This window comes from Thrips palmi, unplaced genomic scaffold (genome assembly GCF_012932325.1).
Source record: "Thrips palmi isolate BJ-2018 unplaced genomic scaffold, TpBJ-2018v1 HiC_scaffold_11, whole genome shotgun sequence".
Lineage (NCBI taxonomy): Eukaryota > Metazoa > Arthropoda > Insecta > Thysanoptera > Thripidae > Thrips > Thrips palmi.
The window spans coordinates 233,615-251,752 of NW_023144622.1; the positions used below are offsets into that span (position 1 = coordinate 233,615).

General features: G+C 39.4%; 3 protein-coding genes across 6 annotated transcripts; 2 read left to right on the forward strand and 1 right to left on the reverse strand.

Annotated features, from left to right (window-relative positions):
• The first annotated feature begins 2 nt into the window (after window positions 1–2).
• Window positions 3–5,773, forward strand: LOC117639613 (HEAT repeat-containing protein 6). Of its 4 annotated transcripts, none has more exons than XM_034375453.1 (19): window positions 3–135; window positions 517–630; window positions 819–926; window positions 1,004–1,144; window positions 1,235–1,474; window positions 1,565–1,783; window positions 1,872–2,150; window positions 2,239–2,429; window positions 2,504–2,730; window positions 2,811–2,930; window positions 3,038–3,310; window positions 3,392–3,619; window positions 3,732–3,898; window positions 3,974–4,096; window positions 4,189–4,313; window positions 4,407–4,491; window positions 4,564–4,704; window positions 4,787–4,864; window positions 4,951–5,773. In XM_034375453.1, the coding sequence occupies exons 1-19, from the start codon at window positions 79–81 to the stop codon at window positions 5,509–5,511; spliced, it is 3,477 nt and encodes a 1,158-aa protein (XP_034231344.1). In that variant the 5' UTR covers window positions 3–78; the 3' UTR covers window positions 5,512–5,773. The 4 variants fall into 4 exon arrangements, with proteins under 4 accessions (XP_034231344.1, XP_034231345.1, XP_034231346.1 ...); XM_034375454.1 differs by lacking the exon at window positions 3–135 and adding an exon at window positions 253–422; XM_034375455.1 differs by lacking the exon at window positions 3–135 and having other exon boundaries at window positions 433–630; window positions 4,951–5,166; window positions 5,245–5,773.
• On the reverse strand, window positions 5,548–6,891 carry LOC117639616 (PRKR-interacting protein 1 homolog). Its single transcript, XM_034375458.1, has 3 exons — window positions 6,603–6,891; window positions 6,287–6,466; window positions 5,548–6,203 (listed from the first exon to the last, which is right to left on the reverse strand). The coding sequence occupies exons 1-3, from the start codon at window positions 6,717–6,719 to the stop codon at window positions 5,877–5,879; spliced, it is 624 nt and encodes a 207-aa protein (XP_034231349.1). The 5' UTR covers window positions 6,720–6,891; the 3' UTR covers window positions 5,548–5,876.
• A 100-nt stretch (window positions 6,892–6,991) lies between these two features.
• Window positions 6,992–17,739, forward strand: LOC117639612 (germinal-center associated nuclear protein). The gene is made up of 26 exons (XM_034375451.1): window positions 6,992–7,108; window positions 7,427–8,565; window positions 8,654–8,805; window positions 8,889–9,238; window positions 9,328–9,466; window positions 9,547–9,715; window positions 9,830–9,963; window positions 10,071–10,286; window positions 10,360–10,631; window positions 10,727–10,949; window positions 11,027–11,242; window positions 11,335–11,571; window positions 11,660–12,381; window positions 12,462–12,682; window positions 12,769–13,010; window positions 13,101–13,490; window positions 13,569–13,718; window positions 13,807–13,983; window positions 14,122–14,246; window positions 14,322–14,391; window positions 14,470–14,614; window positions 14,695–14,948; window positions 15,027–15,171; window positions 15,282–15,386; window positions 15,512–15,646; window positions 15,758–17,739. The coding sequence occupies exons 2-26, from the start codon at window positions 7,479–7,481 to the stop codon at window positions 17,188–17,190; spliced, it is 7,509 nt and encodes a 2,502-aa protein (XP_034231342.1). The 5' UTR covers window positions 6,992–7,108; window positions 7,427–7,478; the 3' UTR covers window positions 17,191–17,739.
• The last annotated feature ends 399 nt before the right edge of the window (window positions 17,740–18,138 follow it).

An 18,138-nucleotide genomic window follows, 5' to 3' on the forward strand; every position in this document is an offset into this window, starting at 1 on the left:
AACCAGGACGAGGCAGAGGCTCACGGGGACGGGGCGACGGCTACATTTCCACGACGACGACGACGACCCGCCTCATCCATGGGCAGGCTGGGCAGCAGCAGGCAGCAGCCTTGCCTTCGCTTAGCACGGAACACGGTAAACACAAATAGCAGAAACGGTCTGGCCAGGCACGGCCAGCAGAAAAGAAGCGTCTGCTCTCATTGGTCGATGCGGGGTGAGCATGACCAACTGTGGCGCGCAGTCACCAGCCCGCTGACGACGTCCCCGAAGTGCGTATCTCTCTGCGGACAGGGGAATGACCATGAGTCGGATTGTACAGCTAGCAAAATCATAATTTTCGGTGAACGTCCTCATCGCTGTAAAACTCTGCGGTCCAAGAAATGGAGCTCGAAACTAGCGTGGTGGTCATAGGGGGTTTTCGGGTAGGAAAGTTGTAGTCGTGGAGAGCTAACAATGGCTGCCTTCGGCAAAACCACCAGCAATGATAACACGTCTAAATTTCAACTAATTGCACAGAAGTTTTCGTCTTTGGTTTACGGCCGGAGCGAAGGTGATCGGCAGATCGTGAACGCGCTTCTAGATGACGTGAACGCTCTGGACTTCAGCCGCACGGTCATCACCAATGTCGATGTAAGTGTCAGTCGGGAGGTTAGGTTTCCCTGTGTTTATTATGACATTTCAGGACTTGTTGGAGAGAGCGGTTGTACTTTCAACCTTGTCTGTCAACTTTTCCGCCAATCGTTTTGAAATTTTCTATGTAGTCTTCTTTTTCGTGCCGTAGACTGTCATGATTGTCTCCTTTTTATTTTTGTTTTCAGAAAGCGGTGTTGATAATTAATCAGTGTTGTTCCCTTGTTCCCCCGAATGACACTTTCTTGGTCGCCAAAGGTTGTCACCTCATAAACAATCTTGTGGAGAAACAAGACGTAAGTTATTTGCCGCGAATTGCTTCGTCAGATCTTAAAGTCATTGGGTTACTGCTAAAATTTGACTTTTATTACAGGTACGAGTTGAAGGACGCACCCTCACAGTTGCCATACAGTGGTGCATTCAGGCTCTCAAACAATGTCCCAGTGTCGCATCCCAAGATGTGTTGGCTGCTCTTGGTGTTCTCATCAGGGGCAATGGTCCAAAGGTTCAAGAAGTGTGTAGACCAATGTGATATGGAGTGGATCATTCATTTTCTCTGTTTCCCAAAATAAGAGTTCATTTTTAAAAAATTTTATTTTTACAGCACAGCCAAGCTATACTTGCTGTATTGTCTCCACTTCTGAATGCAACATCAGATGATAATAGTCTCTCATCACCATGGGAATTGAGAGTAGCTGCGTTGCATTGTTTGGAAGCACTCAGCGCCCCTCCTTCGGATCGGTCACCCACGGACTCAGAGCACCTTCAAACATGTTTAAAAATATTCTTTAATCAATTGAATATAGACAAACATCCTGATCAGAATGAAGCTAACCTTTGCAAGGTACCATGGAAACGCCATTTTTGTGAATTTTCTCGCATGACTCAATAACTAAATGATTATTTACACTTTTCATTTTGTTTCTTTGAACAGATCATTCTTTCTGCTCTGAGAGGGATAGAAAATGTTGTTGTCCAAACAAATACAGGTGGTGATTTAGTAGGCGATGTTATAGGGGCTGCCAAAGTATTTATGCTCTTTGGTCTCCCATCATATCAGGCTGTGAAACCTTCCAGAGTATTACCAGCAGCTGTACCTGTTTGTGATGTTCCACCTCCAGCTACCCGAGGTCCCAAAACAATTAAAGGCGTTGTAAGTTTTAATGATTGTTATGAGATTGAAAAATATCTTGCATTATTCAAAAGGATTCTGAGTGCCAAATTTTACTTGTTAATCTTAGGGAAGTCGCACCAGGCCACCACGGAAGAGATCCACTCCAGCCAAAAAGAAATGCGACCCAAATGATGATGAGGATGACAGTCCTCATCAGGGGCCTGCCGTGCCTTCTGTCCTCGCTCATCCAGATGTGTCATGGCCGTACAGTGTGCCTGGGCTGGAGTGCTCTTGGCGAACAAGTGATTCTGAGTTTTCCGACTCAGAAGTCCCAGGGGCGCGACTGCGATCGCAACATGCGCGTATTCGACAGGCTGCTCTTCAGCTGTTGCTGTCTCTGATCAAAGTGAGTCAAAGAAATTGTTGAAAGTTCTTTTGAAGGTGTGAACTACCAAGAGCAGCAGATCATATTTCAATTGGAATTTTTTTTGTAGGTCACTGACAGGCGCGTAATGTGTGGGTATTGGTGGAGCCTCCTGCCCGATGGATTGCATGCAACAAATACTCGAACTCTCATCACCTGCGTCTTGAGAGACCCCTCTCCCCGCTGTCGCACTGCAGTGCTTATTGTGCTGTGGACTTTATTGGTGGGATCGAGATCTTACTTGCAGCAAGCTGAGCATGGGTAAAGAGAAATTATAGTGCATTGTCTGAAGTGAGTCACAGTATTATTATCATCTCATTGTCATCCCCTTGCAGGGACCCTTGTGGGTCTTTTATACCATTTTCTGTGTCCCTGGGTAACATGCTGAGGGAACTTCATAGATCACTGGCATTGGCTTTAGCAGCAGAGAATGCAGTGTTAGCTCTTACACAACTACTTCGCGTTGTTGCCATCTTAGTTCAAAACACTCCCTACCATCGCCTCCAGCCAGGTCTTTTAACAAAGATTGTTAGATCTGTTCGACCCCTTACTGTTCATAAAGGTATTATTAATTCCATGGTTTTATTACTTTATCTTGTCAACTTCGGAACCATTGGTTAAATAGATATATTTTATTCTCAGATGTGAACATCCAAGTGGCAGCTCTGACAGTACTTGGTGCTGTGGTAGCCGTACTTCCCTCCTTACCAGAGCTCACAAACTGTCTGATGAAACCTCGGTTTGCCTTGTCTCTCTCAAGAGGTAGGAAGTACTATAAACTTCATTTTTTACCCCTCCCGCCAACTCTCCCACCCAAACACAAGATTGTGGAATCTGCTTGATCTCAAGAATTTGTCTGTATTTGCCAGGTATCAATGCCAATGGAGTGAAGCAAGGGAATCAAGGTGATGATGATGGTAGTGGCGATGATGATGATGGGTACGGAGAGCAAGAAGAAGTTGAGTTAGATGCAGAGGAAGCTGAAGCAGGAGGTTTTGTGCAAGTCTCACAAAGCACAAGTTTAACTTCCGAGACACAGACTGCATCACATTCTGTGGCAGGTTCTGGTTTGCCCTGGATTCTGGAACTCTGTCTCAGAAATCTTGGCTGTCAGACTGTTGCAAGTGGAGGAGTATCAAAATGTAATCTACTTTTCAAAATCGTTTTCCTTCTCTGCTTGTTTTTTGCATGTTTTTAGACTTTATGAGTGGTTTGGTTTTTAGTTTCAGTTATGCTCGAGGGAACTTTCGCAGCTGCTCCAGTACGTGTGGAGTCACTGCAAGTTATTGGTGCCATGGCTACTTGTCACTTTGCCAGCGCTATTGCTCCAAATATTGGTGTTCTTCAAAGTGCTTTGGAAGTTGCTCTTAAAGACACAGATGAGTCTATTCGGCTCCATGCAGCACGTGCTGTTGAGAGTATTGGATTGGCAATGCATAAATCTCTTGAAGGTATTTTTTTTCCCCCTAATAAGATCTTATTTTCTTGTTGTACATTGGAGAAGTAGCATAAAGCTAAAATTGTTTGTTCACTATACCTTGCATTCTTGTTTTGTTTTCACAGATGAAAATGGGTCTAAAATATCCATGGAAGTGATTGCATCCTTTTGGAGGGAACTTTTGAGTGGCTCTGTTACATCACTAGTACAGTGTGTTGATCAACCATCTTTGAGGGCTGCTGCTTGTGACTGTTTAGCCAACATTGGAATGAGTGTGTTTGAAAAGCTCTCGGTAAGTTTTCCATAACCTGGAAGTGAGGACATCACTTTACCCGATGTTATAATTTCTTCAAACATTTAATTTCAGTCTGACCAACAAATACTTAGTTTTACTCTTTTATTTGGATGTGTGAATGATGAAGAAAGCTTAGTTCGTGCATCTGCTGTGAGGGCTATTGGCCTTTTTGCCTTGTATCCGTGCTTACGCAAGGTAAAGTACATAATTTAAGACCTTTATATTGTGTTTAAGGAAAATATTTACTTCTGTATTTACTATAATTCTGTTTATTTATAAATTTCCAGGACATACAATTCACTTTGGACTCCATTGAAGCTGTCACTCAATCCCTCAAAGATGAAAATCAAATTGTTCGTATGAAAGCCTCTTGGTCACTAGGGAATATTAGTGACTCTCTCGTTTTTAATAGGTATTTTTAAGTTGTTTTCTTTTTTTGCAGTTTATTTTTATACATTTGCTTTTTTGTTATCTTGTTAAAATTTTTATCTATTGTTGGATTTAGATCTGAAGGTTGTGAAGAGGTCCCAAACAGTGTTTTATTAGAATTACTTCAGGCTAGTGTTACTGCCTCACTTGACAGTGACAAGGTATTTACTACCCAAAATTAACTGTTAATGTTTCAGTATAAGAGAACATTTTTATCATTTTGATTTGTGTAGGTACGGGCCAATGGTGTACGTGCTCTTGGAAATTTCTTGAGATTGGTCTCAGCTGATGCTGTGAGACAACATGGAGTAGATGTCATAGACAAAGCAGTGAATGCTTTAACACGCAATGCTTGTGTGGGAAGTAACATGAAAGTAAGAGCTCAATCAAATTCCAGATTTCTGAGGAAGTGTGTATCCAAGTCATGTGTTCTACAATATCTTATTTGTTTGCAAGGTTCGCTGGAATGCCTGTTATGCTCTTGGAAATATGTTGAAGAATCCAGAGTTGTATGAACATAACATTAATTGCCAGGTAACTCATTATTTTCCAAGACTAAACTTTCTTATATTTTAATATTTTATTATTTTTCTGGTAATGATTTATCTTGTGACTTCCAGACAACCATTTTTCCAGTTTTGTGCAATTTAGTTCACAATTTCCGCAATTTTAAAGTACGGATCAATGCTGCATTGGCTTTGGGAGTACCTGAGCATCGGGCGCTGTATGGTCAACATTTCTCTGCAGTTTGGACAGCTCTTCTTGCTGGTTTGGACAATTCTGAACATATGGCAGACTTCAATGAGTACAAACATAGAGATGCACTCTTAGATCAAGTAATAATAGTGAAAATTTACATTTTTCTTGTGGTAACTACTTACGTCCTCAAAATTAACATTTTTATAAAATTCCAGATTTGTAGCTCCCTGTGCCACATAGCATCTTTAGTTACAATTGAAGACCTGACTGGACTTCATGATGAACTAGTCCTTCATCAAGAGTCTCTTCAACAGCACTTAACTCGAATGGAGGATTCAGTAGTTCCTGAACGAGCAGGAGTTTTTCTAAGTGCTGCCAATCACACCAATCAACTTTTATCTAATTCATCTCTAAATGGGGTTCAACGCACCACTGCAATTATCCTTCACAATGCATTCAAACTAAACCAAGATAAGCTATAAGCCCAATAATTTGTTAATTTTATCTGTATTTTGGAGTTTAACAAAGTAATCATTGTATGAATTTATTTTACTTGACAGTTTGCGAGATGTAACAATTTTTACCAAAGGAAGATAATTTTTCCATATGGTTCTCTTGCTGTGATATTTATTTCTACCAATTTCACAGGATATGAACAGAACACGTCATCCTGTATTGAATACTTTTCATTTCAGAATATATTTATTTTTTTGAGTGACAATAAATTTTTGTGATTAATATCAACTTGTTTTTATGATAATTTCAGGCTCCTTGTCCCTAAAGTTCATAATGTTTTTTTCCACCAGCAGTGGTATGGTCAAATTTTCAGAGTGCATAATCAAACATATTAAGACCCTGCACCTTCCTCTTTGGAACCAGTATTGGTCACACTGTCTTCTAACCTTTCAACATAATCACTAAGTTTATCATTCAGTTTTAAATCCGATGAATTATCTTTAGAGGAAGTTTCTTCCCTGTTATCTTTAGGAGCTTCAACGTCATTGTCCTCATCCTCTTCTTCAGATTCACTTTCAGATTTCACATCAGTTTTTGCTCTTTTGAATTTCTTGTTCTTCTTTTTCTTTAAACGTTTTAAGCGTTTCTTAGCTGTCTCCTCCTCTGCTTTCTTCTTGTTTTCTTCAATCTTTCTGTGGTATTCATCTTGAAGAGTGTCCTGAGAAGAAATATGAACAATACTTAAATTTTGCTCTGAATATCTAAGTAGCAACACGGAAAACAGCATTAACGAGTGTTCACCTTTTCCGCTTTCTCTTGAATAAATTTCTGACGGGCATATTCTTTTCTCCGAAGATGACGATAAACATGGAACTCTCCACTTCCAGCACCTGCACTGGAGCCCATAACGTTGCGAACAAACTCAGGCACATGAGGTGTATTCCTTTCCTTTGGTCTTTCTGGGATGACAACTGGCTTGTCCTGTGGCAAATAGAAACAGGATAGAAAAACTACCAAAAAAAGGAAAAGGATGCCGTTAAGAAATGTTGAAAAATTTGAGTTCTTAAGGTTCTTAACCTTACTAAAGATTTTTAGTTTAACCCTATGATGCACTTACGGGATTTTTCATCAGCTTTTCAATTTTTAATCTCTGAAGATCAGCTGTATTCTTAACGATTACTGGCTTTTCATCATCAGCTCCTCTTTTCTTAGGCTTTTCCTTGGCTAAAGACATTTTTCCCGGCTGATGACTTCAACGAAAACGTAAACAAACAACAACAACAACACACTCTCCCAGTTTAACAACGCGACAATGCCAAAATTACGTTGTTGAAATGTTACTAAATGCAACGGAGGCAGTCAAATCAAGATGTTGCAACTACAGAATATTGTAAAATTTACATGCTTAAGAAATTCTCCCGCAAAAGAATAGCTTTTTTGGTGAATTTGCGAAGGATTTTCGTGTAGCAGTGTTGCATGAGTGGAACCTGCAAATAATGCTAATTTTGCATATCTTTTCTCGTGTGAATAGGAGCGTGCAGCTGCAGTTGTTGCAACCAACAGAAAATGAGTTATTGCGCCGGATGAAAATAACGACTTTGATTCGTATTGCTGCTTGATAAAGTTAGTAACTCTAGGAGTTTTTTTTAAGATCCTTTCTCAGTCAAATGTTCTTAAGGACAACGCTGTCACAGAAACTGCCGTGAAAATTATGTTTCGAGAAACAGGTTATGGCGCCAACTAAATCGAATCATGCTTAATAAAATAATAGAGGAATGTCTTTCTTGTCCATTTGTGATTTCTAATTTACCGACTGTGTATCCTCTCACCCCTCCAGTTTACTTATTCTGTCCTTTCCAAAAGTGTTTACAAATCTCGTTTTTCTCATTTGGTCCTTGCTTTGTGTCACACTCTAACAAGTATTAATTTCGTCTTTTTCAGGTTCCAGTTTGTTATGATATGCTCCATCTCTTGCTGAAATCTCATCACCAAAATGGGTGATCCTAATCAGTTTGGATCACCTTTTACTGCTCAACCATTTTTTACTGATTCTCAAAACACAGCAGCGAGTCAGGGACAAGCTCAAGCGACTTCGAGCATTTTCCCATCTGCCGGTGCTAACTCTGGATTTTCTGGATTTAACAACAGTGCTGAAGCTAGTGGTGCAATACGGCAAGACCTTGCACTCCCTCAAGCTCCATCAAATGTGTTCTCTAATCCAGTACCCAAGAGCTTATTTGGTATATCGTCTTCAAACAATGAGCCCACTCCATCGATTTTTGGGGGTTCATCCTTTTCTAAACCAAGTGAAAGTGTGTTTGCTCCATCTGCAAGGCAAAGTATATTTGGAGGAAATGCCAGTGCCAATGCTCAATCTTTGAATGCTCAAAAGATTGAGAGTGGTGGCACTACCAGCTTCTTTGGAAGGACTCAAACAAATTCCGGTGTTCCTCCACCCAAGGCACCAGAGGTGGTGTCATCAGCAGCTGGGAGCATATTTGGTGGTTCATTTTCATCCCTTCAGGCCACCAGCTTTCAACAGAACCCTATCAGTAGTTTGTCTTCTCAAACTGTGGAATCAACAAGCACTCCGAAGCAGAGTATATTTGGTGGAGCGTATTCTAGAAGAGAAGAACCATCAGCAAAATCAGGATTTCCTCTGGGTACTGAAAAGGATCATAAAGCAAACGATAACCTTTTCTCTTCCGGGGCACCCAAAGTTTCTTTTGATAATATTGCTTCAAGTGCATCATCAGAAAAAGCCCATTTATTTTCGTCTTCAAAATCTGCTTTTGGTAGATTTACCAATACTGGCATTGTAACTTCAACTTTATCCCACCGTTCACAATCTGGCAATCCGTTTTCAGTGAATGACACTGATGAAGGGAAAGATGAAGAAACATGTACAGACAACTTAGCCCCAGATCAGGCATCAGGATGGGTACCAGACAGTTTGGAAGGATCAGATCAAGACCGTTTCAGTGAAAAGTCCAAAAACACCTCTCGAGAGAGCAGGTTGGTCAGAGTCAAGCGTGGAGTTTTTGGAAAAGCACTGGCAGATGTAGCAAAGTCATCCAGTCGTAAGCATAAATTATACATTTTGTATGATATCATGTGTATATGACAATTTGGAGCAACTTTTCTTATGTAGCATCACTTTTGTTTTAGAAAATGAGGAAATGAGATCAATTATTTGCCACCCTGCGGATGGAGAACTGCCTGATAGTTCAGTTTTGAAGGATCACTTTCAGCAGTATGGGACACCTCGTGTTTCTGTGAACAAGGAGAAGCGTTTTGTTGTGGCAACATTTAAATCCCACGTAAGGCATCCATTCATATGCGCTGCAATATTTTTGTTGAAGTATAATAAGTATAAATACAAATATAACATTTGCTGTTGCAGGAAGAAGCAGAGAAGGCAAAGAACGGACCTCAAGTAATTGATGGAGTTCAGTACAAATTCTTCTGGAGAAACATGCCGAAGCCAAGACGAAAATCTGCAGACAACGAAGAAAAACAGAAACCAGTAGAGGAAAGGAAAAGGATTGCAAGGAGGTCGGATATGGATATTGATGATGACGTCAGAGAAGAATTGGCTGCCATATCAGGAATCGACTATCTTATGCCGCATGAAGCCTCTTCCAAACGCAAAGCCGTTTCAGGCCGTGAGGCTCGCAAAAAATCCCGTTCTCTTGTCAAGTCAGAGGGAGTTGATTCAGAAGGACGAGAAGTGCAAGATGAACCTGCCAAACGGTATTTATATATTTACATTGTTTTTATTTATATTTATGTTGATCTTTGTTTCTAATTTATTGCATTTATTGGTCACTCTGTATTATCAGCCTTACCTCTAGAACTGAGGGGAGTAGGGATATAAGATCCAGGACAGCTAAGATTTCAAAGGAGACAAGAACTGAGGAGAAATCAACCCTTCAAAGTAGAATTGGTAGTTCCGATAGATTATTTGCCAAAAAATCAAAGGTAATTGTGGTTTTTATTTCCTTCTCTTTTGTTGTTACCTTGTGAATTGACTTGCTGAGTGTTTATTTTATCAACCACAGGATGATTCTGCTGAAATTAAACAAGAAAAATTGGAGCACAATAATCAGGTGAATTCTGCAATCACATCAGCAATCACTTCTGAATTGATGGCATCACTTAAACAGCAAGCTACCTCTTCTGAGGAAAAGTTAAGGTTGTTAGATATTCGAGACAAACTGATACGACATTGTAAGTGCATCCATTAATTTTGGTCTTTTCTTTTGTTTCATGAATAGACTTTTTAAAACTGTATTTGTTTTTTTAAGTGTTTTGTTTATATGTGGTTTATGATTTTGCTTGTAGTGCAACCAAAGCAATATGACATTTCTAAGGCTGTGAAAACTGTTGGGACGTGTCCTGATATGTGTCCAGAGAAAGAGCGCTTGTTGAGAGAAACCAGACGCCAAATATCTCAATATGAAATGAGCTCTTCAAAGGTTTGTATAATTAACTTCTAAACTTTCCTTGTTTTTAATTTTTTCATAAAATATATTTTTGTTGCTGTCTCATTTTTGTTATTATTATGAAATGTTTCTTTGCTCAGACTTCTGAAATGGACCCAAATCTTATGGTGAAGCAATATTCAAGAAGCTCTGCTGATCAAGAGGAACCCCTTCCTCATGACCTGCGGCCACCTGCAGTCCTTACTATGACCATGAACTATTTGATGCACACCATAATGAATCAAGGTGATGACCCTGGTGAAAACTTGGGAGAGTGGTATCACTTCTTGTGGGATAGACTGCGAGGCATTCGAAAGGTACTCTCTTGGGCATACATCATTTATTTTATCTTCTCTTATTTATTTGCTCTAATTTAATTGTTTGTTATAGGAAATAACGCAGCAAGAATTATGTGATGTTGATGCTGTTAGTCTTGTAGAGCAGTGTGCTAGGTTCCATATTCACTGTGGTGCACGTCTTGTAGCCGAAGATATGTCTGTTTTTGATGATCGCATAAACACTGAAAATCTTACCAAGTGCCTTCAAACCCTAAAGCATATGTACTGTGACTTATGGATGAATAACAGTATTACTTGTCCAAATGAACCTGAATTCATATCATACTTTCTTCTTCTCAATTTGAATAATGGGACAATTATGTGGTGAGTGTTCTACCTGGCACTAACAGATAATTTTTCATGGAGAATGGTTTGGCTCACATTTACCGTAATTTTGAAACTGTTTCTGTCCTTCTCAGGGAGATGGAGCAGCTCCGTGAAGAAGTCCTTAAAAGTCCAGAAATAGGATTTGTGGCATCGATGTACAACAGTCTATCATCCAATAATTTTATTAGGTTTTTTCGATCTGTAAGGAAAGCATCTTATCTAAATAGCTGCTTATGTATCCGATATTTCCATCAAGTAAGAGCCAAAGCTCTCAAAACGTACATCAAAGCCCTTGCTAAAATTCGGCCAGTTCAAGTAAGATTGTTTGTTTGAACAGGGTCCTCCTGACAACTTAATGATATCCTCTCATTAATGAAATGATTTTTTTACAGTATCCATTAGGTTCTCTTGTAGAAGAATTGGGATTTGAAAATGCAGACCATGCTGCTACATTTTGTGGCCATTATGGTCTACAAGTTGACAATGCTTCTGCTGATACTGCCTGTGTTGTATTGACCCATGAAACGTTTGAAAACCCAACTTTTGCTCTTCCACCTGAAAGAGAATTTAGACTTGCAGAGTCAAAAAAGATAGGTAGTGTTGGTGAGGTTTGTGTCAATTCCTAAATTCTTTTATTTATTCTTTTTTTTTTTGCTGTTACGCGTTGAATGAGCATTAAACTAACACCAGAACTTGGTAGGTGGTCTATGGCGGAGCTCTTCCACCTCGATTGTATGTAAACCATACTGTGCATGAGAGCTTTGATGAAAATGGTTTCTTATTAAGGAGTGCCTTTGATGCAAAGGATCAAATACCTACTGGTATAGAGATCCAAGAAGAGGAAGAAAAAGAGAATGTTTGCACGGAAGTAATGGACAATCGACCCACTCAAGTGGAGACTGTAATGTCATCTGCAAATGACAATTATGATGCTAAAGTAAGTCATGGAATATGTATGCAGAGTATGTATAGTCTCTATTAGCTGTTTTTGAGTTCTTATACTTTCAAATATTCTCTGTTTACAGTGCGAGAAAAGCGTACCCCAAACGTCTACCTCCTCTTTTGGCGGTTTTGGAAATACAAAACTTTTGTTCCCACCATCTTTCACCAACCCCCAACCTGCAATCTCCAAAAGCTTTAATGCTCCATCTAATCAAATGTTCAAGGCTTCCTTTAACTTTCTTCAAGTACCCTCTGAAAGACATGAAAAGTCAAATATGGGCCAAGTACCTGGAATGCCTGATCCTTTAAAGCAAGCAAATATTCAAAGGCTCGAAGAAGCTCGAGCCAAACTTGAGGCTGAAAAGAAAGCCCAAGCTGCTGAACTAGAGAAATGCATAAACTCAAGTTCTGAAATTCAAATGCAAGATTTGCTTCAATCTGGTATCAAAGAGGCAGCCACTGAAATAGCTCTTTTGGAATGGAAAGCTGCAGAAGAGCAGCAGCAGGCAGAAGAAAAACAACGTGAACTGGAACAGCTTCGGGCTCAAGAGGAATTGAGGAAGCGTATCCTGGACACAACTGTGGATAGAATTTCAAATGATTCTTTATGTGATCTTTTCAAGGAAGTGGTAGAACAAATGGTTGCTCAGTCTGCCCAAGAAGTGCTGAGTTCTGAAATAGAGCTTGCAACCAACATCAATACTCTATCAAAAGAATCTCTTGAATCTCTCATACATGATGTGGCTTTGGAATTGTGCCATGATTTGGCCACAGATGAAAAACGGAGAGCAAATGAATGTGCAAGGTATGAGTATTTGTTCTTATTGTGTCATCTTACTTCTAGCCTTAGTCTTTAAACTCAAAATATCACCTTTTTCTGTGTAGGCAAGAGGCTGTTAAACACCGTGTGCGGCAAGTCTTTTATTATTGGTTGGAAAAAGCTCGACGTTCCCTTCACAGGCGGCGTGTCATGCAAGATTTCCCTGCCAGTGTGATTCCACTCAGTATAAAGGAACATGCCCAAAGGTGGAGCATCTCCAAAAGTAATGAGACTGATGCATGGGAATCATGCTCTAAGGGCAATGAGAAAGTTCTTGATATTCCAGGTAGGACATGATCGGGTAAATTTTTCAAAGTACCATGCTGGTTAAAAAATAATAAAAACTATATTTTCTTGGTTTTGCCCTTGTAGAGTTGAAAGCCATGCCAGCCTATCCCAAGATTACATTTGCAGAATTGATAGCAATACAAGCAGTTCATCGTTATGACACAGTCCGAGTCAAGCTTGGGTTACATCCCACTGATAAATTACTTTACAAGCTTTTTGTTTCTGTGCCTGAAGAGCCCAAGGATCCAGCTGTCCAGCTAGTGGATTGGTGGATAAGGAGGACTCTCAAACAAAATTGTGGAATTGTCCATGATGATGTTAAAAAGGTACTGGAATCTTATACATATCTACTTTTCCCATCTCTCATGATTTTTTTAGAAATGGTGGTAGATGTGTTAAATTTTATTAATTTCCAGGGTGTGTACCGGATTGTCAGTGGCGTTAAAGTGACGTCAGAAGTAGCTGTGTATGCCAGCTTACAATTGGTTAGAGGTAGTAGTGCACTGGAACAAACAAGTTTAGCTTCAGGTACTAGTGCTATCCTGTTCAGCTTATCACCCTCCAGTTGTATTGAAGAAAGCCGGTCGCGCCTCACCTCATTATTGAAGTCCATCAACAAGTTGCCCGCTGTTCCCCTTGTAATTGCTGTTGTAAGCCCCTTGGAGCCACCTCTTGAGGGCTTGAAGCAGCTTGTTGCAATGCTGGAGCTGGACCAGTGGTTACATCATGGTGCTATTTCTGACTATCAAATTCTTCATGTTGAGGAGCTTTTTGACTTAAAATACTTGTCAGAACGCTTCAACATGGTAAACACATTTCTTAGTTGTTTGTTTTTATTGATAAATACATTGCTTAAAACCTTATTGACTCTTTCTTGTTTTCAGTCTTTCAACTATATGGTTATGACATGGACTCCAACTCCTGAATTTGCCCTTGTTTGCTTGAAAAATGTATTAAGGAGCACATTTCAAATGTTTTTCATATCCATTCAATTTAACTATAACAGTAGTGAAACATACCCTCAAGATATTGATGTAAGTCAACTGTCTGTTTTTCTTGCTGTGCGAATGTGATTACGCTGGTCAGACTCTGCATCTATCTTTTTCTCCCTTCCCTTTGTAGGACCCAAGAGTTATCATTGGACTTTGTAATGAATGGTTGGATCACATGCGTCTTGAATTTGTATCAGCATACCATGAAGCAAAAGATTTGTGTGGGGCAGAGTTTTGGCCTTTGCTTCACAAGGGTGCATATCTGCCATTTTTGAACAAGCCCAATTATGAGCAGCTCCTCCAAGAGGTACAGAATCTATCTACCATGTTACTTATTAGCAACTACAATGGTGTATTGAATTTTGGTTTATTTGAAATTTTTCAATGTCTGGAAATAAAGAAAATTGTGGCTAATTTTTGTGTCCCGAAAAAAAAATAATTATAGGTCATGCGAACGGTTTCCTTGCCCCCTATGGAATGGCCCCCTTCTTCAGAAGAGGAATTTCTAAGATCTCTTACCCAATATTGTTCATGGTTGAGACCTGATGATCGAAAGCAGACTTGCAGAAGGCAAGTACCTTTGCTGTAACTTTGAGACTCATATTCTGAGACAAGAATATTAATAAATTTTTCTTACCTTTGCAGGTTATCATGTTTGAATGGTTTGGAATGGTCGGAAAAAATTAGACGTATTCCATGGGTAAACCTTGTTGAGGTGAGTTCATAAATATTCTGGGGGAGCATAATTCAAGGTACCATGATCTTATATGTTCTATTTTCTTACTCTCACTAGGATTGGATGGAAGCCCGAATCAATTACATTGAAACCTCCGTCATTTGCGGAACTGAACTGCTTTGTCTAATGAGGGCCCCAAATGTGGAGCGTCTGTACACTTACCCTTGGTGGGCACATTCTAAGCACATAATTTCCTACCTTGGTTAGTTCAACAAGTGGCTATTTTTGCTACATTGATCACGCTGTTGTTTGATTGTAATGTCATTACTTTATTTTGTTCAGAGGCCAATGGCTCGGGAAGGGAGTGTGAGATGGATGTTGACCAAACTGTCCCTTTCGAAAACACTTCTGCAGAAGATGCCAATTTATCTTCAGCTGAACAGAAAGATGAAAGCCCCCAGCTGAACCACCTGGAAGAAGTTGCAGTGTGTGTCAGTGAATTAAAGAAAGTAAATGAGTCGCTTGTGTCTCGTCTGCGCACTGCTTTGGTGGATGATTGTGGTGCTTCACCTAAACCCCAAAACAATTATATGAACGTAAGTCCAATACTAGTATTTTAATTTTTTATTTAATTTATTATAAATTCTCTTTTCTACCATTTTTCAATGTTCTAGGTTTCTGTTAAAGAATGTGATTCCAATACTCAGGAAGTTTCACCCACTCTTGAATCTTTAGTGAAAAACATTGACCTTCAAGTTAAGGCACATCGTGATTTAAGGAGCAGTATAAATAACATGCTTTCCAAAGCTCTAGCTGAAGGTAAGTACACAGTCAAAGTGAAACCATAATGGTTTAAATATAACTCTCCTGTCCCACTAAAAATTATTTATTTTGTCTCACAAGAATTGACACTTTCCTTTACTCCACAGAACCGAGTGACACTAACAATAGAATTGCCGGGGTTTCCCAAAGTAATAATGAGCATAGTTCTGTAGCACTAGTACCACCAATCAGCAAGCCGTCTAACGATATGGGTTAGTATATCTGCTATCAGGGAAGAGTGAAATAAAATTCTACCTGTTTTCTCTTTATTTCCGTCACTGATGTTGGTTACTGCTGGTTTTTCCTTCCCATTAATGAGCATAATTTGATATTGCAGTTGAATCTGACCAAGGAAAAACGGAATCCTTAAAGAAAATGGATGAAATAATGGCATCTGCAAATGATATTGTATCATCACTTAATCAGAAATATAAAATATTAGATGACATTTCTACTACAACAAAAATATCAGGTACTTGTGTACAGTTCACATCAGTGTACATACATTGTAGCTCTTAAAAATCAACCCATTTTTCTTATGTAATTGTTTCATTTTTTTAAAAAAAAATTATTTTTTTTGCAGATCTGAAGCTAGGTTTAACAAAGGTTGATGTCTCTGTACCTTTTCTGTCTGATAAGCTGCATCACAGTACCTATGTAGAAGAGAGTCAAAAACGTATGATGGAAAGGTTACATGGCTGTTCTGAAAAGGAAACCACAGAACCTCATAAAAAATGCCAGCCGTCAGCTGCTGACTCAGACTTGGATATTATTTCTGATGATAGAAGTACATCTTCTGAAGTAAGAAATGTATCATCACCATCATATGTTGACAGTGTATCGGAGAAAAGTGTTAGTGATGAAGAAAATGAATCGCATAGTCCTAGTGATGAAAGTGATTATGAAGTTAACATTAGAAGCAAAAAGCGATTGCATTCTAATGACAGCGATGAAGACAGTATCTCAGGTAGCAGAATACGCCGTCACCATAATGAGAGTGAAGATGATGACTATTCTGAAGACAAGAACTGGCATCGCCGTAGGCATAATAAGGATCAGGATTATTCTAGTCAAGATGGAAGACGTCAGGATGACAGTGAGGATGATAATAGTGATAGATCTAGCCAAGGCAGTGAACAAGAACCAACTGATGAAGAAGTTCAGACTATATCATCAGACGATTCAAGGGAACCCACAGTAAACCATCTCAATGTGAACCTGGCTGAAACCACTGCCAGTCATTGTGATGATGATCCTTCATTACATGATGCAATTCAACCTGTTCCAGATTCGTATATGCTTGAGGCAGAATCAATCACTGAAAATGATTATGTTGTTGAAGATAACTCTGGGAGTCATCTGACAAATCTCGACAACCCACATCAACATTATCAATCATATTACGCTGAAGGCTCAGACATAGGTGTAGAGGATCCTGTATTTACAGTTTCCACTGAAATGGGTATTTTAAACTCTGTGACCTCTAATGATGTTGTTGTATCTAACAGTGATCTTGTGTCCGAAGAAAACAATGACTTACTTATGATTCAATATGAACCCAGTAGTGATGATGCTGTGCAGAAAGATTATGAAATTGAAGCTGACCAAAGTTATGAAAATGAGTCCAGTGAGTTCATTCCTGATCACAGTGAACACACCCACCAAAATACATCTGATGAAGACGATCATAATGAGCACCACCGCAGAGAAATGTCTGACGAAATTGACAGAAACTTTGCTGAGGGCTCTGGAAGTGAAGTTGAGGAATACGAAAATGTGGAGGAAGAAGAGTATGATGGTGTGGCCGAAGTGGAAGGTGATGAGGAGGAAGAAGAGTTGGTGGAGGAAGAAGGGGGAGAAGAAGAAGAGTTGGTGGAGGAGGAAGGGGGAGAAGAAGAAGAGGGCGAAGAAGAAGGAGGGGAAGAAGAAGGGGAAGAGGAACTGGAGACTGACCCCGAGACTGAAGCTGAGCCTGAGGAAGACAGCGATGTATGTGAGGTGATTGATGATGATTGACCTTGCTCTAATTGGTTTGCACCAGTCAACTTGAAGTATTGGAAGAGACATTGCATTCTTTGAGTTTGTTTTATGTTAATTTAATTTGTAAGATTTTAGATGGGGACTTTGTGCCTTCCCTACATAATGTCCTCAGGATGTAAGTCACCAGCCCTACCTCATCAGTTTTTGCTGGTATTTCTAATTGATGTGACCTTTTCAGTGTGATGTAAATTTGTGTTATAAAGTAGTGTCTTCTGTTTAGTTGCTATGTATTTATTAAAATATAAGAACTGATTTATTTATCTACGATACACTTTGTCATTCAACATGTGCTCTTTGCTCCTTTATTCAAAATGCATAATAATTATTGTAAGCAAAATTATTTGGTAACAAACTTATTTTCTGTTGTTTGTTGTCTGTGATTGTTGTTTATTTGGCCCCCTTTTTTCTTTTTTTTTACTTTTGTATTAGACGTCTGTCTGGCAATTTTTTTCACTGATTGACTCAAAGAATTATTCTTATATTCTATGTGAAGAGATGTTTTTAATAAAGGTTTTATGAAAAGTAGATAATTTTTTGCTCTAAGCAAAACCTTCATAATCTTAGTACTAATATGACAATATTTAGAGCCTAGAGGCAAGAAGAGACCACTAATTATTTAAGTGGGGCGGAAAACCATTTCTCATCTGAACCACGAGGAATCGACGCGTTCCAATTCTAGGAGGGAACAGAACAGGCGGCGCTCTGCCGTGTGAGTTGCCTACATTTCGGCGTTATGGGTCGAGCCTGTAAAGAGTAACGATTGCGCCGTCAAGTTAGGCAACCCATTTGACACGCCACAGCGCGGTGGTAGCTGATAATTAGAGACACCCTGGCTATAAGAAAAGCAAACTCACGATTTTTCCCTGTGAAGAAGTAAAAGAGTTCCCCTCATCGGGTCATGCAAGAAAAAGAACTTCTGGTATT

Excerpts from the sequence above, each read along its gene's own strand:
- LOC117639613 (XM_034375452.1), top strand. The coding sequence starts at position 454 with ATGGCTGCCTTCGGCAAAACCACCAGCAATGATAACACGTCTAAATTT. Across the intron at positions 3,311-3,391 it reads AAGTGGAGGAGTATCAAAAT|TTTCAGTTATGCTCGAGGGA; the intron begins GTAATCTACTTT and ends TTTGGTTTTTAG. Across the intron at positions 4,705-4,786 it reads GTGTGGGAAGTAACATGAAA|GTTCGCTGGAATGCCTGTTA; the intron begins GTAAGAGCTCAA and ends TTTGTTTGCAAG.
- LOC117639616 (XM_034375458.1), bottom strand. The coding sequence starts at position 6,719 with ATGTCTTTAGCCAAGGAAAAGCCTAAGAAAAGAGGAGCTGATGATGAA. Across the intron at positions 6,467-6,602 it reads AAAAGCTGATGAAAAATCCC|GACAAGCCAGTTGTCATCCC; the intron begins GTAAGTGCATCA and ends TATTTGCCACAG. Across the intron at positions 6,204-6,286 it reads TTCAAGAGAAAGCGGAAAAG|GACACTCTTCAAGATGAATA; the intron begins GTGAACACTCGT and ends ATTTCTTCTCAG.
- LOC117639612 (XM_034375451.1), top strand. The coding sequence starts at position 7,479 with ATGGGTGATCCTAATCAGTTTGGATCACCTTTTACTGCTCAACCATTT. Across the intron at positions 10,632-10,726 it reads AATAATGGGACAATTATGTG|GGAGATGGAGCAGCTCCGTG; the intron begins GTGAGTGTTCTA and ends TGTCCTTCTCAG. Across the intron at positions 13,011-13,100 it reads TCCATGATGATGTTAAAAAG|GGTGTGTACCGGATTGTCAG; the intron begins GTACTGGAATCT and ends ATTAATTTCCAG.